Below are 24,412 nucleotides of genomic sequence, written 5' to 3' on the forward strand. Positions count from 1 at the left end.
TGTACTAAATGTAATACAATTAAAAATACATAAATTGAGCAGATAAAAACAAAAACATTTGGGAATCAAAAAAAAAAAAAGGCTGCACTATGTTTGAGCTAAATGATGTTGAGAGTAAAAGTGAATGTTCACTATTTCAACAACATATTCAGTACTTGGGAAAAGACAGAGCGAAAATTAATTTTACCTTGTTCTAAAATGTATAAATGTTACTTATATGGGTATCGCAAAACTGTATGGAGTGAATGCTATAATGTTTTTGAGGGGGATAAGACTCTACTAAACCCAAAAGATAGGCCTACATGCACATGGGACACTAAACACAATTTGAGAGATATATTCCTACTGATATTAACATTTTATTTTCTCGTTCTATGTCAGCTCCTATTGGTCAAAGGCTCACACGTAACGAACTGGTGCCATGTGATTGCGCCCACACTAAAATCAAAACGTAAACACAAACACACACACACACAAATGAGGTCTACCATGATAGTAGGAGTAAGTCTTGCTAAATGAGGTCTACCATGATAGTAGGAGTAAGTCTTGCTAAATGAGGTCTACCATGATAGTAGGAGTAAGTCTTGCTAAATGAGGTCTACCATGATAGTAGGAGTAAGTCTTGCTAAATGAGGTCTACCATGATAGTAGGAGTAAGTCTTGCTAAATGAGGTCTACCATGATAGTAGGAGTAAGTCTTGCTAAATGAGGTCTACCATGATAGTAGGAGTAAGTCTTGCTAAATGAGGTCTACCATGATAGTAGGAGTAAGTCTTGCTAAATGAGGTCTACCATGATAGTAGGAGTAAGTCTTGCTAAATGAGGTCTACCATGATAGTAGGAGTAAGTAAGTCTTGCTAAATGAGGTCTACCATGATAGTAGGAGTAAGTCTTGCTAAATGAGGTCTACCATGATAGTAGGAGTAAGTCTTGCTAAATGAGGTCTACCATGATAGTAGGAGTAAGTCTTGCTAAATGAGGTCTACCATGATAGTAGGAGTAAGTCTTGCTAAATGAGGTCTACCATGATAGTAGGAGTAAGTCTTGCTAAATGAGGTCTACCATGATAGTAGGAGTAAGTCTTGCTAAATGAGGTCTACCATGATAGTAGGAGTAAGTCTTGCTAAATGAGGTCTACCATGATAGTAGGAGTAAGTCTTGCTAAATGAGGTCTACCATGATAGTAGGAGTAAGTCTTGCTAAATGAGGTCTACCATGATAGTAGGAGTAAGTAAGTCTTGCTAAATGAGGTCTACCATGATAGTAGGAGTAAGTCTTGCTAAATGAGGTCTACCATGATAGTAGGAGTAAGTCTTGCTAAATGAGGTCTACCATGATAGTAGGAGTAAGTCTTGCTAAATGAGGTCTACCATGATAGTAGGAGTAAGTCTTGCTAAATGAGGTCTACCATGATAGTAGGAGTAAGTCTTGCTAAATGAGGTCTACCATGATAGTAGGAGTAAGTCTTGCTAAATGAGGTCTACCATGATAGTAGGAGTAAGTCTTGCTAAATGAGGTCTACCATGATAGTAGGAGTAAGTCTTGCTAAATGAGGTCTACCATGATAGTAGGAGTAAGTCTTGCTAAATGAGGTCTACCATGATAGTAGGAGTAAGTCTTGCTAAATGAGGTCTACCATGATAGTAGGAGTAAGTCTTGCTAAATGAGGTCTACCATGATAGTAGGAGTAAGTCTTGCTAAATGAGGTCTACCATGATAGTAGGAGTAAGTCTTGCTAATAGTTTTGTTGTTGTTTTCCTGGCACTGCTAACATTTCTTATTTTCAATACATCAGGGAAACTAGGCGCGTTCTCTCTTTTTTTCTTTGCGACAGGTGGTGAAAAAATAAAAGGCGACTCTGCCCTTTCACTGAGAGGAAGCTACACCGATTAGATGGATGGCGTTTTGATTTGCTTCTGAGATGGTATGTTCCTCTCTGCATCTTCTATTGTTTGTGGTAATGGTCTATCGAGAGTTTCTGGCAGCAAGAGCACTAACCCACAGCCAACAATAGTCATGCCTCCAAATAGTCCCAAAGGGAGATTATTCAGACTGTTATTCTGAAAATGCATATAATTCATAAATTTATTTTGTTCAGAATACAAACACTAAAAGGTTTCTCTCTCTCTCTCTCTCTTTTAAGATTAAAGATTTTTTATCGTTGTGTCGCTCTCTCTCTCCCCCCCCCCCCCCTTTTTCTACTTTGTAATATACCTCCCCTTTCTCTCTTGACCTCATTCTACTCTCCTGCACTTTTCTTTCTCCTTTCTCTTACATTAGTCCAACATGTTGTTTGTTATAAGCATTAGATGTGCCACTATATACAGAAATACAAGATTAGGGTGAACTTTGTTATAAACATCAGCACTCAGACTTTTTCGCGTAAAAATTCAACCACTCAATTTCTCTGATGCTTTTTTTTTTTATTAAAGCTTATTTTTTTGTTGCTTACAGATAATTTGAAACTAAAGATCCTACATCAAATGTGAATTTATGTAACTTACTTATGTAACTAGATCTAGAATCTATATTCGATGGAATAGCGAAGCCAACACTAGCAGTAACGTTTACAAAACACAGTCCTACCTGTCACACAAAACACAGTCCTACCTGTCACACAAAACACAGTCTTGCCTGTCAAACCAAAACACAGCCCTACCTGTCAAACCAAAACACAGCCCTACCTGTCATACAAAATAGACTTATCTGTCAAAGAAATCAAAGGTGTCACACAAAAAAACAGGCAAAGCTGTCAAACAAAATAGAGGACTACTTGTGACACAAAACAGAGGACTACTTGTGACACAAAACAAAGTCCATCTTGACACATTCAATAAATTGAGAACACTACTAACCGCGTAAACCATGTTGGGTGCTGCTATACTTCCAATGTTTTCAAAGAATGAGGAAGCACCAACTGCCTGATTTCTGAAGAATTGCGTTTCAAATTTGAAATTAGACAACTTTTGACAATTATTTCTCAAAAATTACATTTGATTTGTGTCAATCATTTTAATTATAAAAAGCTGAATCCTGATAAATGTTCCGTAAGCAAGTGTAGTTGTGGATGTCAATCTGACCTCGAAGCAGTGGACATCGATGATGACCACATAGAAGACATAGCCCTAAACCGAACTATGTAGAGAGAGGGTGACAAAGAAAGCAACGGACAGCGAAAAAGCATTTGCCTCAGCTCTAAAAGATAAGAGTGCCAAACGAAAAATGTCTGGTTACTCTATCGCCAAAGTGAATTCCACCTTAACCTGCGTTTCGTGTTGACGAGTCTCTAGACTAAGGCTCTACGAGATGGCAAACAGGCAAGTCCACAAGGGAAGAAGAAAAACAAATGAAAAGGTTAGATATATAAATCACTTTATAACGGGATAGGCTCAAAGACGTCACACATTTAGGAAAGCAGAAAACTGCCAGATTGAGGCGCTTTTTCTCATTGTTTGCACCGCAAATTAAACTTGTATATTGTTATGACCCTATTGGCGGCGCAAAAGGGTTAACTATAGGCTCAGCTAACACAGACGTGAATCACTCAGGTCAGCGGGGCCATGGACAAGGGACAGTACTACGATTACACGATTACACGCAAATATGACCAATGTTATGGTCATGTGGTCGAAAGCCTGCGTGTACGAGTGACACAGTGTGTAGAAAGCGGCAGTTCAAGACAGGACACGGAGGAGACCAGGACAGTTAGTCTGGCTATGAAGTCAGTCCTGGTTGAGTCCTCAGGTGTTGATGTACGAGTCCAGAAAGAGAGACAGTAGAGTTTTGTACGGTGATGTACAGAGTAACATTTTAGTTGTTGATGTGTTTGTTGCCAATTGTCTAGTATTGGCTGTTATCTACTTATTCACTCATTATTAAAGTACCAGATTATTTGGAGCCTTGTTGTCAAGTTGTTGATGTGTTGTGTTTAGCAGTGTTTACAGGAGGCCTGATTAGGAGAGAGGATCGTAACAATATTTACCTAACGATTGTTGGAAACACTTCTGCAGCATACAAATAGATAGTCGAGTAGGAACCAGTGATTCCAAATTTTCCAATAAGCACCAAGGCAGTTTTTAACTTCTCCGCATCTATACCTTCTGCCAATTCAAACAAAATCATAACATTAGCATAACATTAGATCTTTGAGAGTAGGTCTACTTTGTTTCTTACTTCCCGCCTCCTACTTTTACCTCCATTCTTTATTTTGTTCTTTTCTCCTTGCCCGTTTAAAATATTTTTTAAATATTTTATTTGTATTGTTCTTTAAATGCTTAGAGCGCGATGGTCCAATCTCTTTTGTGGACCATTGGGGGGAGGGGGTATCTGGAAGAAGGTTTTCCGTGCTGCCTATAGGCACTCAGTAAACACAACTCTGAGTAGGGTGACGAAGTCGCCTACCCTCTTAGAAGGTAGTGAGGAGTTAAAGTCTCTCAGCCATACAGCCCTAGATTTGCCTACTTTGCGTAAGGATGTTGTCTAGTTTTGCCTTTTTTATTTCGAATACTTTGCCTAAAGAGGTTTTCGCCCTTTTTAAAAAAAATACATTGCCTTACTTTGAGTTTAATCTACGAGAACTCGTATTTGTATTTCACAAATAACCTTTTCACCTTAAAATATTGGCGCTACATTTTTGTAGCAGTAATTTAAGCTACTTGTTCGGTCAACCCACTGGGATTGTCACAAGCCCAAGTAACCCAACCCACTGGGACTGTCACAAGCCCAAGTAACCCAACCCACTGGGACTGTCACAAGCCCAAGTAACCCAACCCACTGGGACTGTCACAAGCCCAAGTAACCCAACCCACTGGGACTGTCACAAGCCCAAGTAACCCAACCCACTGGGACTGTCACAAGCCCAAGTAACCCAACCCACTGGGACTGTCACAAGCCCAAGTAACCCAACCCACTGGGACTGTCACAAGCTCAAGTAACCCAACTCACTGGGACTGTCACAAGCCCAAGTAACCCAACCCACTGGGATTGTCACAAGCCCAAGTAACCCAACCAACTGGGACTGTCACAAGCCCAAGTAACCCAACCCACTGGGACTGTCACAAGCCCAAGTAACCCAACCCACTGGGACTGTCACAAGCCCAAGTAACCCAACCCACTGGGATTGTCACAAGCCCAAGTAACCCAACCCACTGGGATTGTCCCAAGCCCAAGTAACCCAACCCACTGGGACTGTCACAAGCCCAAGTAACCCAACCCACTGGGACTGTCACAAGCCCAAGTAACCCAACCCACTGGGATTGTCCCAAGCCCAAGTAACCCAACCCACTGGGACTGTCACAAGCCCAAGTAACCCAACCCACTGGGATTGTCACAAGCCCAAGTAACCCAACCCACTGGGATTGTCCCAAGCCCAAGTAACCCAACCCACTGGGATTGTCACAAGCCCAAGTAACCCAACCCACTGGGATTGTCACAAGCCCGAGTAACCCAACCCACTGGGATTGTCCCAAGCCCAAGTAACCCAACCCACTGGGATTGTCACAAGCCCAAGTAACCCAACCCACTGGGATTGTCACAAGCCCAAGTAACCCAACCCACTGGGATTGTCACAAGCCCAAGTAACCCAACCAACTGGGATTGTCACCAGCACAGTAACTATAGTAGCTAGTACAATGTAACTTATTACACAGATTTGTAATCTGTTTACAACTATCTATATCTCCCCAGCGCTGTAGGCTTATTTGTCTTATCAATATAATGGATATGTCTGTCTCACAATTTCATTAGTATCTCTTTTCCTCTCTCTGACTTTCTGTCTTTCTCTTTCAGCACATTCCAAAATGTCTTACCTGCAGTGTCCGGTATAAATATCACAATGAGGTTGGCCACAGCACATATCAGTAAAAATAAACTGATAGATCGACGTCGACCTAAACTGAAAGATACAAAATTAACATTATTACAAACCTAGACCTTGGACGTGACAGACTATACCTTATGAATTTATAACGATAATTATTTACCCACATCTAATGATTACAAATATTCATCACTGATCACAAGAGTTACAAAAGAATTACTCCTCCCCCTTTTTTTCCCCTCCTTGGATATTCCGGTAATAGACAAAACATTTTCATTGATAAAAAACAAGTAGCCATTTTGGAAAAGAGAAAAGGGATATGACTCTCATCATCATCAAATCAAACACTATTCGAGGGACGGCCTGAACAGCTGAAATCCTCTCTTGTGAAAGCCCTGGACCCTATTGTTGTGTGTAATTCACGACAGTCTATTTTCTGTATTTATTTATTCATGTACATTATTAGAATTTTTACAAATATATAAACCAGTGATTGTGGGTCCTAACTCTACCCTACCTCTTGTGATAGTTGACGCTAACTTGGGTGCTAACTCTAACCCACCTCTTGTGATAGTTGACGCTAACTCTAACCCACCTCTTGTGATAGTTGACGCTAACTCTAACCCACCTCTTGTGATAGTTGACGCTAACTCTAACCCACCTCTTGTGATAGTTGACGCTAACTCTAACCCACCTCTTGTGATAGTTGACGCTAACTCTAACCCACCTCTTGTGATAGTTGACGCTAACTCTAACCCACCTCTTGTGATAGTTGACGCTAACTCTAACCCACCTCTTGTGATAGTTGACGCTAACTCTAACCCACCTCTTGTGATAGTTGACGCTAACTCTAACCCACCTCTTGTGATAGTTGACGCTAACTCTAACCCACCTCTTGTGATAGTTGACGCTAACTCTAACCCACCTCTTGTGATAGTTGACGCTAACTCTAACCCACCTCTTGTGATAGTTGACGCTAACTCTAACCCACCTCTTGTGATAGTTGACGCTAACTCTAACCCACCTCTTGTGATAGTTGACGCTAACTCTAACCCACCTCTTGTGATAGTTGACGCTAACTCTAACCCACCTCTTGTGATAGTTGACGCTAACTCTAACCCACCTCTTGTGATAGTTGACGCTAACTCTAACCCACCTCTTGTGATAGTTGACGCTAACTCTAACCCACCTCTTGTGATAGTTGACGCTAACTCTAACCCACCTCTTGTGATAGTTGACGCTAACTCTAACCCACCTCTTGTGATAGTTGACGCTAACTCTAACCCACCTCTTGTGATAGTTGACGCTAACTCTAACCCACCTCTTGTGATAGTTGACGCTAACTCTAACCCACCTCTTGTGATAGTTGACGCTAACTCTAACCCACCTCTTGTGATAGTTGACGCTAACTCTAACCCACCTCTTGTGATAGTTGACGCTAACTCTAACCCACCTCTTGTGATAGTTGACGCTAACTCTAACCCACCTCTTGTGATAGTTGACGCTAACTCTAACCCACCTCTTGTGATAGTTGACGCTAACTCTAACCCACCTCTTGTGATAGTTGACGCTAACTCTAACCCACCTCTTGTGATAGTTGACGCTAACTCTAACCCACCTCTTGTGATAGTTGACGCTAACTCTAACCCACCTCTTGTGATAGTTGACGCTAACTCTAACCCACCTCTTGTGATAGTTGACGCTAACTCTAACCCACCTCTTGTGATAGTTGACGCTAACTCTAACCCACCTCTTGTGATAGTTGACGCTAACTCTAACCCACCTCTTGTGATAGTTGACGCTAACTCTAACCCACCTCTTGTGATAGTTGACGCTAACTCTAACCCACCTCTTGTGATAGTTGACGCTAACTCTAACCCACCTCTTGTGATAGTTGACGCTAACTCTAACCCACCTCTTGTGATAGTTGACGCTAACTCTAACCCACCTCTTGTGATAGTTGACGCTAACTCTAACCCACCTCTTGTGATAGTTGACGCTAACTCTAACCCACCTCTTGTGATAGTTGACGCTAACTCTAACCCACCTCTTGTGATAGTTGACGCTAACTCTAACCCACCTCTTGTGATAGTTGACGCTAACTCTAACCCAACTCTTGTGATAGTTGACGCTAACTCTAACCCACCTCTTGTGATAGTTGACGCTAACTCTAACCCACCTCTTGTGATAGTTGACGCTAACTCTAACCCACCTCTTGTGATAGTTGACGCTAACTCTAACCCACCTCTTGTGATAGTTGACGCTAACTCTAACCCACCTCTTGTGATAGTTGACGCTAACTCTAACCCACCTCTTGTGATAGTTGACGCTAACTCTAACCCACCTCTTGTGATAGTTGACGCTAACTCTAACCCACCTCTTGTGATAGTTGACGCTAACTCTAACCCACCTCTTGTGATAGTTGACGCTAACTCTAACCCACCTCTTGTGATAGTTGACGCTAACTCTAACCCACCTCTTGTGATAGTTGACGCTAACTCTAACCCACCTCTTGTGATAGTTGACGCTAACTCTAACCCACCTCTTGTGATAGTTGACGCTAACTCTAACCCACCTCTTGTGATAGTTGACGCTAACTCTAACCCACCTCTTGTGATAGTTGACGCTAACTCTAACCCGCCTCTTGTGATAGTTGACGCTAACTCTAACCCGCCTCTTGTGATAGTTGACGCTAACTCTAACCCGCCTCTTGTGATAGTTGACGCTAACTCTAACCCGCCTCTTGTGATAGTTGACGCTAACTCTAACCCGCCTCTTGTGATAGTTGACGCTAACTCTAACCCGCCTCTTGTGATAGTTGACGCTAACTCTAACCCGCCTCTTGTGATAGTTGACGCTAACTCTAACCCACCTCTTGTGATAGTTGACGCTAACTCTAACCCACCTCTTGTGATAGTTGACGCTAACTCTAACCCACCTCTTGTGATAGTTGACGCTAACTCTAACCCACCTCTTGTGATAGTTGACGCTAACTCTAACCCACCTCTTGTGATAGTTGACGCTAACTCTAACCCACCTCTTGTGATAGTTGACGCTAACTCTAACCCACCTCTTGTGATAGTTGACGCTAACTCTAACCCACCTCTTGTGATAGTTGACGCTAACTCTAACCCACCTCTTGTGATAGTTGACGCTAACTCTAACCCACCTCTTGTGATAGTTGACGCTAACTCTAACCCACCTCTTGTGATAGTTGACGCTAACTCTAACCCACCTCTTGTGATAGTTGACGCTAACTCTAACCCACCTCTTGTGATAGTTGACGCTAACTCTAACCCACCTCTTGTGATAGTTGACGCTAACTCTAACCCACCTCTTGTGATAGTTGACGCTAACTCTAACCCACCTCTTGTGATAGTTGACGCTAACTCTAACCCACCTCTTGTGATAGTTGACGCTAACTCTAACCCACCTCTTGTGATAGTTGACGCTAACTCTAACCCACCTCTTGTGATAGTTGACGCTAACTCTAACCCACCTCTTGTGATAGTTGACGCTAACTCTAACCCACCTCTTGTGATAGTTGACGCTAACTCTAACCCACCTCTTGTGATAGTTGACGCTAACTCTAACCCACCTCTTGTGATAGTTGACGCTAACTCTAACCCACCTCTTGTGATAGTTGACGCTAACTCTAACCCACCTCTTGTGATAGTTGACGCTAACTCTAACCCACCTCTTGTGATAGTTGACGCTAACTCTAACCCACCTCTTGTGATAGTTGACGCTAACTCTAACCCACCTCTTGTGATAGTTGACGCTAACTCTAACCCACCTCTTGTGATAGTTGACGCTAACTCTAACCCACCTCTTGTGATAGTTGACGCTAACTCTAACCCACCTCTTGTGATAGTTGACGCTAACTCTAACCCACCTCTTGTGATAGTTGACGCTAACTCTAACCCACCTCTTGTGATAGTTGACGCTAACTCTAACCCACCTCTTGTGATAGTTGACGCTAACTCTAACCCACCTCTTGTGATAGTTGACGCTAACTCTAACCCACCTCTTGTGATAGTTGACGCTAACTCTAACCCACCTCTTGTGATAGTTGACGCTAACTCTAACCCACCTCTTGTGATAGTTGACGCTAACTCTAACCCACCTCTTGTGATAGTTGACGCTAACTCTAACCCAACTCTTGTGATAGTTGACGCTAACTCTAACCCACCTCTTGTGATAGTTGACGCTAACTCTAACCCAACTCTTGTGATAGTTGACGCTAACTCTAACCCACCTCTTGTGATAGTTGACGCTAACTCTAACCCACCTCTTGTGATAGTTGACGCTAACTCTAACCCACCTCTTGTGATAGTTGACGCTAACTCTAACCCACCTCTTGTGATAGTTGACGCTAACTCTAACCCACCTCTTGTGATAGTTGACGCTAACTCTAACCCACCTCTTGTGATAGTTGACGCTAACTCTAACCCAACTCTTGTGATAGTTGACGCTAACTCTAACCCACCTCTTGTGATAGTTGACGCTAACTCTAACCCACCTCTTGTGATAGTTGACGCTAACTCTAACCCACCTATTGTGATAGTTGACGCTAACTCTAACCCACCTCTTGTGATAGTTGACGCTAACTCTAACCCACCTCTTGTGATAGTTGACGCTAACTCTAACCCACCTCTTGTGATAGTTGACGCTAACTCTAACCCACCTCTTGTGATAGTTGACGCTAACTCTAACCCACCTCTTGTGATAGTTGACGCTAACTCTAACCCACCTCTTGTGATAGTTGACGCTAACTCTAACCCACCTCTTGTGATAGTTGACGCTAACTCTAACCCACCTCTTGTGATAGTTGACGCTAACTCTAACCCACCTCTTGTGATAGTTGACGCTAACTCTAACCCACCTCTTGTGATAGTTGACGCTAACTCTAACCCACCTCTTGTGATAGTTGACGCTAACTCTAACCCACCTCTTGTGATAGTTGACGCTAACTCTAACCCACCTCTTGTGATAGTTGACGCTAACTCTAACACACCTCTTGTGATAGTTGACGCTAACTCTAACACACCTCTTGTGATAGTTGACGCTAACTCTAACACACCTCTTGTGATAGTTGACGCTAACTCTAACCCACCTCTTGTGATAGTTGACGCTAACTCTAACCCACCTCTTGTGATAGTTGACGCTAACTCTAACCCACCTCTTGTGATAGTTGACGCTAACTCTAACCCACCTCTTGTGATAGTTGACGCTAACTCTAACCCACCTCTTGTGATAGTTGACGCTAACTCTAACCCACCTCTTGTGATAGTTGACGCTAACTCTAACCCACCTCTTGTGATAGTTGACGCTAACTCTAACCCACCTCTTGTGATAGTTGACGCTAACTCTAACCCACCTCTTGTGATAGTTGACGCTAACTCTAACCCACCTCTTGTGATAGTTGACGCTAACTCTAACCCACCTCTTGTGATAGTTGACGCTAACTCTAACCCACCTCTTGTGATAGTTGACGCTAACTCTAACCCACCTCTTGTGATAGTTGACGCTAACTCTAACCCACCTCTTGTGGTAGTTGACGCTAACTCTAACCCAACTCTTGTGATAGTTGACGCTAACTCTAACCCAACTCTTGTGATAGTTGACGCTAACTCTAACCCAACTCTTGTGATAGTTGACGCTAACTCTAACCCAACTCTTGCTAGAACTATACAAAGGGCGTAAAAATTTTTTAATTAGAGACAAGTGTGAGAACAAAAATCCATCTTGCTATGGTAATAATTCTACTCACGTGCGTGACTCACGTTTTATTGAAGAACAAAGCCAGTACATTGGCTGGTATCTCCACCAGACCCAGCAGACACAAGTTGAGAAAACGATCTCCATTAAGTGCTGGCGTATTGAACATTATACCAAAGTAAGAGAGTGAATTGACCAGGCTGGAGACAGAGCGTAACACAAACAGGCAATACATGAATACATCCATGGCTAGGGAAACTAACTAGCTCTATGAGATATTTTGATGTCTAAACACTTAGTTTTCCGCTAGAATTCTTAAAAAGTTAGAATTTGAGTTTTTATAAGGCTGTCTGGTAAAATGTTTGTACATGTTATTTCTCCCACACCCAAATATTTATTTTAAGTAACAAAAGATGAAACAATTCAAAACATTAGCCAATGAACTATTTTGTTTAATATCGAATAAGGGAAATAATTTCTACATTATTGAGAGATATAGTTGTATGTGCAGAGTTATTACCCTTTTTCAAAAGAATTTTTTTATTTTGCTTGTTGCTTTTTTTAACCACTGCTGAGAAGTTTTTATAAAAGTTAATAAAATAGTAAAAGGCTTAACAAAGACTGAACTAAGTGGACATAAACCTGACAATACAGTCTGGGAAATAAGTGACTTTCACCAACAGACAAACTGCATGCCATGTAGATAGACAATGCATGTTGAAGTTCTGTCTTGCCATGTAGATAGACAATGCATGTTGAAGTTCTGTCTTGCCATGTACATAGACAATGCATGTTGTAGTCCTGAATTGTGAGTACTTCCTTTAACTTAATACGTTATTGCAAAATGTTTCTAGCTAGTGGGGGGAAACCACCAGGAATCTACCATTGTGAGTCACTGAGCTACCAACCCTTTTCAAGTGTATACCACTTGGGGTAAATTTTCCCGGATTTGCCAAAGTGAATAAACATTATAAGCTATAATTCTATTTAATAACGTTTCAAAAATTTTATTACTGATTTATCAAATAAAATGAATTATCAAACACTAAAAAAACTCTTACAATAAATAAAACATTATAATAGAAATCATTCTAAGTTTTGGTGTCCTGAACAAACTGAACACTGTGTAGACTTTGGGTGGTGGCACATTTCTGTCAGAAGGATCTCTCGTAACGTCACTGTCGGCTGCTGCATTCAAACTGAAAAAAAAAGGTCACCATAAAAGATTGTGTTATGATTTTTCTTTCAAAAATTTGCCGGTCGATTAGTTAAAGGCTTAGAGTCTATAGAGATATTTGTTACTTGAACGATATACATTTTATTTGTTTGTTTGTTTTACATGTTTTGGATGTTCCTTCAGAGTTAAAGATAGTTACTTCCTAGTCCAAACCTCCCGCAGGACGACGGGGGATGGGAGCGGGCAGGGTTTGAACCCGGGACCATAGATAAATCTGAACGACAGTTCAGCGCGCAAACCGCACGACCAGGCAGCTATTTGGACGGAATCTCTCTATTTGGTTTTAAATGGCTGTCATTGTTATTTGACTTGGTTGATATTCAAAACCTACAATGAAACTAATATTCTCTCTCCCTTGAACAGTGACCGGCCCCACTTCTCCCCCCACGACCCACTTGAGATTCAACAAAATGGGTTTGGGAAATCTTGAGTCTTTTTCTATAGGTTTCATTGATCACCCGTATCAAAAGATTTGTATTAATACTTTATCAACTATAACTAGTAGAATGTTAAATATTTAAATTACAAAAAAAAAAAAGCTGATTATAATACTTTAAGTTGTATAACTTTCAAAATCCTCTTTGTATTTACTGACAAGGGGAAGAGAATTATTCTTGAAAAATGAGAGGGCTCAACAAGGTCTAAAATACTCTAAAATGTGCCGATAGTTGACGAAAAATCAAAATCACATCAAACTTATTGATAGGGTGAAACTGATCGAAAGTCCTACTTGTTATTCTTTGACTGGAATGCAGATAATTTTTGTTCTACTTCTGGAATGTTCGGCAGACGATTCACCTTCAGAAATAGAGCGATGACCTTTTTGGCTTTTTTCACTTTACCTTTGGACAACAAAAATGGCAACGATTCTGGAATGATGCTGAAAAGTAATACGCTAACATTTAGACAGGCCAAATGATAAAGACGCTAACTAAACTTTACATGATAAAGTCGCTAACTAAACCTAACTAAACTTTTTATTTCTGATTAAAAAAAATTACATTTTGTTTTCTTTCAATAACCCCTTCCCGGCTATAATCAGAAAGTGTAAACAGACCCACTCACATCAACAAATAACTGCTACATCTGTAATCCCAGTATATCAACAAAAAGGCTGCTTAGGCTACATAATTCCACCATATCAACAAAAAGGCTACATTTACAAGTCCACCATACCGGTACATACAAAAAGGCTAATTATATAATTCCACCATATCAACAAAAAATTTTACTAATATAATCCCACTATAACAACAAATATGCTAATTCTGTAGAAATTATTGTTGAGTCCGCACAGTTTATTTACTTACAATATAAACGAGACTGAGAGAATATTGATAGGCAATGCGATGGTCAGTTCTAAATCTTTCCAGTCAGGTATCAGATATCCCAAAAGTGCAAGGGACATGATACCAAAGGACCAAAAAAACTCCAAGGCAATGATTGGACTAGTACGATGGCTGGCATCAAAAGTCTCAGTCATCAGGACAAACACATTCAAAGCAATAGTCTATGGGAGAGCATACACATAGTTTTAGTACATTTAAAATTAGTCTTTGTCTCGGTAAGTGATGTTTTGACGCAGCCGTTTTGGCGCTAGAAATTTTAAAGATAATTGAAAAAAAAAATAATGATAAATATTTTTTGTTTGCTCCATACTATACAACAATATATATATATATATAAGTAGTATGCATACGTTTGAACAAAAAAATCTAAAACATTTAGCGCCAAAATATTCTGCGCCCAAACTGCTGCACTAAATTGTCTGCTACGTTTTTGTCATATCAAAAAAAAAAAGCAGACTAAATGCACTCAATGGAGAGACTGCATATTTATTTCCAAACTCTAGTGAACAGCCAGTTCAAGCCAAGGTCATCGCAATGTTTATATTGCAAACTACGTTGTAACCAACTTGTAGCCTATCACTCAAAGGCAATAGAAACGTGACATTTGTTGCATTGAGCCATGATTTCTGTTTAAAATTTCGCTCTGATTAAGTCTAAAAAGATTATCATCAGCGACACAAACTTTGTTAGCAATGTTTGAAGAGCTGGGTTTTAAATTCTGGACGGAATGGGTTGAGACCGCGAGGGTCTAAACTCTAAACGTTTGAAAAAAAAAAAGGGTGGGGGGTTTTCTAAAAATACATGAAGAATTCAATCTTTCCTTTTTCTCAGGCCATGATTTGTGCTAGTGGTCGTATGCTGTTATTCTGATTAATTACCTTACCTGCCTTGAGGGAAGAAAATGCTATTAGCCTATATTTTCCATCATTAGTCTTGTGGTTAGCAGTTTATTAACTACGCTTTATTACGGTAATGTTGGTTATTCATTTAAAATTAATATTGAAAGTTATAAAAACACATACACACACATTTTGAGTGAGAGATTGACTTTATAAAGTACAATTTTATAAATAGTCCGAGTTATATTTAATTTCAGAGTTCGTATTAGAAAATATATTCTTTAAAAAATAAATGGTTTTGAAAAATTGCAGTTTTTTGTTGTCCCGTATAACACTAAATAAAACGTAAGAAAAAAAATCCTACCATATTTGTCAGCCCGATTAAAAACTTCAAAAAACAGAAAACAATAATGTTTGAAGACCAAATAAGGACTGTAGCAAAGACTGCCTGAGACCAGAGAGACACCAACATGACAGATTTGGTTCCGAACCTATCGGCTAGAGGTGTAAGGGTTAAAACGCCAATAGCTGAGCCCACCATGTACATCGTGGAGGTCAGTTCGTTTTGGTAGCTGTCTGCACACACCAAATTGTACTAGGAAAAAAGGGAGATAAAAAATTACTCATTTTTACAATCTAGTGATCAATGATAGGTGCGAACATTTGATATTGGGGATTTTCGCATTACAGTTAATCCTTTTAATCTTTTTGTTTGCACTTTGTAAAATTCTGTTGCCAGCTAAAGAAATTACGTTGAGCTACAAAATTTGATTTTACAGAGCTGAAAAATGAACAAAAAATAATGTTGGCCTAGTTATGCATATTTCATGCCAATACATATAGACCATTTTTAAAGCAAGAAAAAAATTCATTATGCGTTATTCAGACGTGTTTAGAGAACAGACGCAAAACCTAACTCTGTAATGAGGAGTAGCTGAACCTTATAAACTCTTCTATTGTAACTGATACATTAATGCAGATATTTTCTGAGCTCATGACAAATACAGTTTTCTTACCTCGGAAACAATGGAGGTGTAAGAAGACTCCCACAGATATTCCCAGCCATTGGTGCACGCCTCTGTCTTGTTATTTAGGGTCAGGTTGACATATTGATCACATTGGCTGTAGACCAGTTGTCCGCTCTCCTCGTAGTAAGGTACGGAATCATTCAGATTGAGCCCGGGACTTCTCTTGCAGTGGAAAGTAGGAGTCCAACCCTAGAGATAGAACAAAGGTGATTTAATTTCAAAATTAATTAACTAGCTAAATTATCGGCCTACAGTATCACAAAATGTTCTTTTGTAAGTTTAAAATCATAAAGTTGTCCTTGTGATAAAGACCACTCACATCGAGTTTGAAATCTAGTTCAGCATGCATTTGACGATCTAAAATGGTCCATCAGAATGCATGGGTGCAGTGGCGTAGCTACCAATGTGCGGGTGGTGCGGGCCGCACAGGGCACCAAGCGGAGAGGGGCACCAAAATTCCCCCAGTGTGTATTAATTTCTTATTTCCCTGAGCGTTTCAGTAAAAACGACTAATTGTATGGACACGAGCAAACATAAACTACTGTATTTTAAACATGAGCTAACGATTTATAAACTAGTCAAGTCGTTATTTTGTTTAATCTCCTTGACTATTTCTTCCATACAATGTAAGCTATAGAACAGTTTGAATCTAATTTATTAGATTTATTTCGGACACACGGTACATGTTGTTATTACACTGATCAATGCTCTGTAATATAAAGAAGAAGAAGAAGATAAGCCAACCTTTTTTACTTCATTATCCACTGGTTTAATCTAGATATAGAGTTTACAAATAAATTACTCAACTCTAGCTCTAGACAATTGCCTTAGTTTATTCATTTCCTTATGATTCTTTATAGTTTAATTTTGGAAATAATTCTATTGTAATGTCAATATTTTTAAATAAGCTAGCCTTTGTTTTCTACGATTTTTTTAAAACTAACTAGTTAATTGTAATACTGTAACGTAAACTAAATGATGAACAGTGCTCAAGACTGACTAGTCTGGCTGGCGTCTCAAAACCATTTTAAGCTCAGACGGAGAAATCTCTGATTGAAACGGCTGACGGCATGGATCAAAGAGTCTAGAGGGTGAAAATATGTTACATATCAAGAATCAGCAAAAGGAAAGGCTAGAAAGCTTTCAAAGGCTTGGTTTTTCCGGCAAATGTCAAACGGCGAGAAAGTTCTTAGAAAGTGGATGTGTTATTCGTCAAAAAAAGAATCCTTATTTTGCTTCCCCTGCATACTCTTCTGAACAAGATCAAGTACCGAATCTTCATTTAAATCCAACGATGGATTCAATGATTGGTGGAGGTTATCCCCGAAAATAGAAAGACATGAGACCAGCAGAGCTCACATTCAGTCATCGCTTGCTTGGAGGAAACTTGAAGTTCACCTGAGAGTAGGGAACAGTATTGACAACAAGGCCCAAGAATTGATTATCATACAAGAGACGAAAACCTGGAGAGACTACCTGAAGAGAATCTTGGACATCATTCGTTTTCTCTAAAGCAAAATCTGGCACTACGTGGGCATCGCGAGCGAGCTGAAGAAGTGTTGGAAGGGCAAAATCAAGGAAATTTCATGGAGTTAGTAAAATTACTATCAAAGTACGGTCCACTCTTGAGGGAGCATGTGCTTCGAACTAAGCTTTGTTCCAGACCGAATACATACATGTCTCCACAAATACTAAATGAATTTATTACAATATTGGGGGATCACGTTAAAAAACAAATCATACAGCAAGTAAAACAAGCCAAATATTTCTCTATTATTTTTGACAGTACACCCGACATCACAAAACTGGATCAAACTTCCCAAATTTTACGGTACGTTTTCATGGATAATGACGGGGTGCTGGTTCGTGAGTCTTTTATTGACTTCATCGACACAAAGGACAAGTATGCTGTTGGAATCGCTGAGATGATTATAGAGAAACTGCATTTGGATGGCTTCGACATAATGGACTGCAGGGGTCAAGGCTATGATAATGCTGCGGTCATAAAAGGTTAAAACTACGGTGTCCAATAACGTATTCTAGAAGTCACTATTCATTGCCTGCTCAAACCATTCTCTTAATTTAGCAGGAATTTGAGCTGCTGAAGCTGAAGTCAATTCGGTAACATTTTTTGGTACACTGGACCGTTTACACGCCTTTTCCTCAACTTCAACACACCGCTGGGATATCCTCATCAAAATAAACGAACTAGCCTTAGTTGAGACCCGCTGGAGCGCCAGAGGAGAAGCCGTCAAGATGGTTAGGGATACATTTTCTATAATTATAGAAACTCTGGAGACATTAAATAGCAGAGATAAAAATTCATCGACTAGATCTGAAGCAGGTGGATTATTAGTTGCTATTCAGTCTTTTAGTTTTCTCACCTATCTTGGATTTTGGGCTCCTGTATTAACTGAAATTAATGATGCGCAAGTCTACCTTCAAAAACAAGGATTGTCTATTCGAGACTGCTCACTCAAACTAAAAACATTAGAGACATTTTTAAGTAGTAATCGAGAGGACATCGCTGAAGCTAGCATTACCTTTGCCGAAAGCGTGTGCTCAGATCTGAGAATCAGTACAGAACCTCAAAAACGTGTTAGCCATAAGAAAAAGATGCCTGGTGAGAAAAGTGACTACTCTGTACTTACACACAAAGAAGAGCTACGAAGGGAAATTTATTCTACCTTGGAAAGGATAGTTCAAGAAATAATCACCCGATTCGAGCAACTTCATGATGTAGCAGATAGATATGAATTTTTGTCGCCTTCCCAGCTATTAAATCCTCAGGTCGAAATCAATCTCGATAGTACTCCTAGCGACATTGATAAAAACAAATTTCTGCTGGAGCGAAAGAGGCTTAATGGTTTGTCACAGTTTCATCAGAAGCCTCCAAACTTCCAAAACAAGGACCTGTGAGCTCTTGAATTTTATAAAAAAAAAATATCAGCTAGATGATTCAGTCCCAAATATCGTCATCATGATTCGCATATTTTTTTATTATTGCGGTAAGCGTCGCTACATGCGAGAGAAGTTTTTCCAAACTTAAATTGATCAAGAATTACTTGCGATCAACGATGACAAATTTACGACTCACTAATTTGGTCATTTTGTCCATTGAACACGAGCTGGTGGAAAAAAATTGATTTCGATAAAATTATTGATACTTTTGTCAGCAAGAAAGCGCGTAAAATTCACTTGTAGTATGTTTATGTAAAAGTGATTTTTTGAATTAACAATATTTGATTAATGAATACATATTATTTTGAACAAAAACGTAAGGTTTTGCAATGTTATTATTTAGTTAGCTTTTTTTTTTTGGGGGGGGGGGGATCAAGATGAGGTTCCGCACCAGGCATCATATACTCTAGCTACGCCACTGCATGGATGTTTGTGTCTCAGACTGTTCAATACAACAGACAAGATGTGAAGTGTTTGTAAGGAAGACATACTTACAATGTGTCTAGTTATTTCATCACACATGCGGTGTATCGCGTTGATGTGCAAATGTACACAAATAGTAATACCTAAGTTCAAACTGTCTTCATTAAATTAACCACTAGTTAACTAATACATGATTCCAACTATACAAGGAAACTATTCACTATCTATATATATAATTCTCTTCATAGCTCAACAGTTTGGACAAGACGTAAAGGAAAGATCACTCTTTTATTAGACTAGAGTTACCCTATGAAAAAAAAGAGAGGGAGAACAACTAGTATTCACCCGTCACTAAATAGCAGGGCCGGACTTAACCATTGTGACCAAGAAGTCATGGAAAGAGAACAAGTAATCTCTGTATTCACCCGTCACTAAATAGCAGGGCCGGACTTAACCATTGTAGGACTCAATACGAAACGGATTTCGCGGGGCCCAGTTTGGGTAGGGATACGGATAATAAGTGAAAATTAAGAGTTCGTATTAGAAAATATATTCGTCTTTGCTTTTTATTCATTCTTTACTACGCACACAATTACTACACGAGCCTTGTGTGTAGCGAAGTCATACAGTATATCATAAGAATTCTGTTTCCTACATAGATCACACTTAATAGCAAGAATTACCAAATGTTTCAATCTATCTACGAGAATTGTTGACCTCAAGTAATTCTTCATTAGTTTGAGGCGCGAGAAGCTTCTTTCAATAGATTCCACAATTACGGGTATTGCATAATGCCTTTTTTTTTATCGCGCATAGGATTGGCGTTTTCCATATTGAATGACACCCCAAAAAGACAATTTTTGTCTATATATTTGTAATTTGAGGAGATTTGTATGAGTTTTCAAAAGATTTTAATAATTTCCGAATATTTTCAGGACTTTTTCATATATTTTGCAATTCCGGGAGATTTCCAGGAGCTCCTGGTAAATCGATAGGAGGCCGCGGAAAATCCTTTATTAAGTTATAAAATGGTTTAATTTAATAATTTATACACCTAGAATTAGCGCGGGTCCTATAAAAGTGCGGGACCTATGAAAGTGCGGGGCCCACTGCGGTCGCATAGGTTGCAGTGGCCTAAGGCCGGCCCTGCAAAATAGCGGCGTTTGCTACGCCGTGGGTCGACTAGTATTGTTGTAACTCTGGTGGTGTTGAGGATAGGGGTAATTGTATATGTGTAATCAGCCGACATAAATTACACAGACCAGCGCTAGGCGAGCGGTTAACCGTGACGAGTGACGACGCGGCGACGTTCGGGAAAAATCTGTGTTGTGAACAATACTCAGGCCAGTCACGTCGGATATAGTCAGGTGATTATCCAGAAATGAAGAACGATGTTCCGACGGTTCAAGAAGGCCGTGACCCTTTATAAAGAGCGAAGGTGCCACAGTCAAGGCCACTTGGTTCTCAAGTAACGCTATAAGGTCAAATCCGGTACAGCAAGACCGGTGTGAGGTCGATCCCGAACAGTTGAAGCCAGAGCAAGTCCAGGACGAGACAGAAAGGCCACTAGAGTTTGATACAGCGATACGGAGTTGATACAGCGTTACAGTTATCAGCGGTGAAGCGTTTGTACAGTCAGTGTTACGTGTTGCCCATTGTACAGTATTAGCTGTGATTTAGTGGACATTGAAGTTTTATGTTACTTTGGAGTTGTCAAGTTCTTTGAGTTGGTGGTGTCGTGTGGAGCAGTTTGCATGGATGCCTGAATAGGGAGAATCGTTAAATGATTCGGCCGCGATGCATTTATGAAAGTGATGACGACAAAATGAAAGCAAAAGTGCCGGTCGCCAAAGTTATTTGTCTTTATTAAAGGGTATGGACATTTTATACAAAGTGCTATCATGTGCTATGTATTTTTATAGTGACACACACTAAAAGACTTATTTTGATGCTGTGTTACAATGAAATATTATCAATCACCTTGAAGTAGCCTTAAAACGTAGATAATAGGTCACAAACTATTCTATTACCTTAAGCGCATTCACAAAATATGTTTATACCCTGCCAGTGTTAGGAAGGCTTATAAAAGAAACAACCACAACCTTACAGTGAGAATACATTGACCAAAAGTTACCTGGTAAATTGATATCCACACATGCCAGCCTCCTCTCATGTAAACCAAACTCAGCAGTAAAAAAATGAGAATTTGGTATCGACCATAACCTCCAAGATGTTGTTGTATGTCATCCACCAGATCTGGTGACGTCATTTCTTTCTTGTCAGCCTTGGCGTCACACTCCACACCAGGCGCGTTTATTGGAGCAGCGTCTACATTTAAATCTGTTTCCTGTTTGCCCTAAGGGAACACGAGATGGATACAAGATTTGTTAAGCTAGTTCTTGAGCGATATTTAAACAAAAAAAAAGAAATTTAAAGGAAAAGAGAATAGTGATAAAAGTCTTTCTAGTGGCACACATTTTAATGTTTTTTTTTAAATTGCTTTTGTATATCACATATTTCATAATATACTCAGTGCGCCATGGTCCAATCTCCTTTGCGAACCCGTGATGGGTGGGTGAATATTTCCGCGCTGCCTTTAGGCGCTCAACAAACACAACACATCCCGGGTCCAGATTCGAACTCGAGCTTGCTTGATAGTTGTAAATTAAGCTTCTAAGAAGCATCCATATTATCAAAGAAGCATCCATATTATCTAAGAAGCACCCATTTTATCTAAGAAGCATCCATATTATCAAAGAAGCATCCTTATGCTTCAAAAGAAGCATCCATATTATCTAAGAAGCATCCATATTATCTAAGAATCATCCTTATTATCTAAGAAGCATCCATATTATCTAAGAAACATCCATATTATCAAAGAAGCATCCATATTATCTAAGAAGCATCCATATTATCTAAGAAGCATCCATAGTATCTAAGAAGCATCCATATTATCTAAGAAGCATCCATATTATCTAAGAAACATCCATATTATCAAAGAAGCATCCATAGTATCTAAGAAGCAGCCATAGTATCTCAGAAGCAGCCATGGTATCTAAGAAGCAGCCATAGTATCTCAGAAGCAGCCATAGTATCTAAGAAGCAGCCATAGTATCTCAGAAGCAGCCATGGTATCTAAGAAGCAGCCATAGTATCTCAGAAGCAGCCATAGTATCTCAGAAGCAGCCATAGTATCTCAGAAGCAGCCATAGTATCTAAGAAGCAGCCATAGTATCTAAGAAGCAGCCATAGTATCTCAGAAGCAGCCATGGTATCTAAGAAGCAGCCATAGTATCTCAGAAGCAGCCATGGTATCTAAGAAGCAGCCATAGTATCTCAGAAGCAGCCATAGTATCTAAGAAGCAGCCATAGTATCTCAGAAGCAGCCATAGTATCTAAGAAGCAGCCATATTACATAATCTATTGCCGTGACCAACTGTGCAAACTCAATTTTTTTTATTTTTAAATCAAAGTAAAGAAATGATCTGAACTGTAGGGCATATTTTCTTGGAAGATATTTATATAAATAAGATACAGACCAGTTAAAAAAAAAATCAATGAATATAAAAGTAATAACCTCTTGTAGACCTTCAAGTAGCCCAGTAGACTTATCAGCAAACATTTGCATTCATTAATAATAGGCCTACTTGTTGTTGAAGAATGTGTATAAGAGCAGACTTATGCACTGGCCTAAAGATCACTAAAACCATCAATCTATGATTAAACACAGGTGCATATAGGTCCTTATAATGTCACTGGCATTCACATAACTGTTAAGAACAATTCTGAAATGTCCCTAGATCAACTAACGGTGTGATAGGTCATGTTTTAGTAATAACATTTTTACACCATTTCTTTTCCTACTCTTTAGCTAACTAAGCCAGCTTGATCTAGCTCATTTTCAATTACGTAGTGGTACCTTTTTTTGTTTGTCTTTGTCTGAATTAAAAAAAATAATTCTGTATCTACTACATATATTAAAACAAAAAATCCAAGAGTCAAGTTGTTGTAACTTTCGTAGTCGTTAAAGACCTGGATATCATATGAAATATATACACAGTGCTTTTTTGAAAAAAAGGTGCCGGTACTCAGTGATGGATTGCTTGACTTTTAACTACTAATAAATTAACAATAAACGTTAAAATACAACAAAAGTAATACTTTTTTGCCACATTAAAAAAGGTGCCGGTACGCCGTACCGTTGCGTACCGTCACAAAAAAAGCACTGGCTATACACATATATAGATAACACATATAGAGCTCTAGATCTATACATATCTTCAAAAAGAACAAAACTACAAAAGCGGAATCAAAATGAAAACAAATGACAGCCACACTGAGAGATCCGATAGACCACGTGGTTTGTGTTGTTCATACTAGTCTACATGTTTACAATGACTTGCCAAAAAGTTGGTGTGCTGATTTAAGTGTTTACTTCTTCAATATCCAATGGAATCAGTCCGCTGGCATGCCGTCCAAGTGGAACAAAAAAGCAGGTACGGAAGGTCAAGGTTACAATAGGCCTAAATAAAGTGCATGTAACATGGGGTTCTATTGTGATTCTGATTAGGATTAACACATAGCATCATAGACACAATTTTGAGACTTTTTATTCTTTACGGATCTTGTATCTAGCTTATATAATAAATACCTAGATTAATCTGACTCAAAGTTCTAAAACTTGACTATGTATAAATAATGCCTAATTACGATTACTTCAAATATTTTCTAAATATCAAGAATATTAAATTAGCCTGTTGTGACAAGTCAAAAACTCGCTGTCAGAGTCACTCAAAATTATCACAGCATTAATTATTATTTTTCATCATTTGTCTATTTTATTTTTAATTATTTCCCCATCCTACCTCCAATTTCTTCACCCGCCCCACCTTTCCTCTCTACCAGGCTAGACTTAGTCCACCACCTTGGAGAAAATTAGGCCAGTCCTTTCATTTATCTGCCCTTGACCGGGGCAAAGATAGACACGTTCTCTTTAGTCTTATCCGCGGATGTCCGCCGCGATTGACACCCCCCCC

General features: G+C 39.5%; 1 protein-coding gene across 5 annotated transcripts in view; it reads right to left on the reverse strand.

Annotated features, from left to right (window-relative positions):
- Nucleotides 1-1,236: 1,236 nt before the first annotated feature.
- Nucleotides 1,237-24,412, reverse strand: part of LOC106072083 (organic cation/carnitine transporter 2-like) — a 33,059-nt gene continuing 9,883 nt past the window's right edge. For 3 of the 5 annotated variants that reach the window (XM_056042273.1, XM_056042283.1, XM_056042291.1), the window contains exons 3-13: nt 21,511-21,732; nt 15,981-16,181; nt 15,329-15,559; nt 14,087-14,286; nt 13,507-13,656; nt 12,601-12,738; nt 11,605-11,739; nt 5,808-5,893; nt 3,983-4,100; nt 2,856-2,928; nt 1,237-2,060 (exon numbers count right to left, since the gene is read on the reverse strand). In XM_056042273.1, coding sequence (XP_055898248.1) covers nt 1,890-2,060; nt 2,856-2,928; nt 3,983-4,100; nt 5,808-5,893; nt 11,605-11,739; nt 12,601-12,738; nt 13,507-13,656; nt 14,087-14,286; nt 15,329-15,559; nt 15,981-16,181; nt 21,511-21,732 — 1,725 coding nt within the window. In that variant the 3' untranslated portion in view covers nt 1,237-1,889. Of the gene's footprint in view, nt 2,061-2,855; nt 2,929-3,982; nt 4,101-5,807; nt 5,894-11,604; nt 11,740-12,600; nt 12,739-13,506; nt 13,657-14,086; nt 14,287-15,328; nt 15,560-15,980; nt 16,182-21,510; nt 21,733-22,953; nt 23,772-24,412 lie in introns of those variants that run through there. The other 2 variants (XM_056042301.1, XM_056042294.1) reach the window with 2 other exon arrangements.

The sequence above is a fragment of the Biomphalaria glabrata genome, chromosome 1 (assembly GCF_947242115.1).
Source record: "Biomphalaria glabrata chromosome 1, xgBioGlab47.1, whole genome shotgun sequence".
NCBI classification, from domain to species: domain Eukaryota; kingdom Metazoa; phylum Mollusca; class Gastropoda; family Planorbidae; genus Biomphalaria; species Biomphalaria glabrata.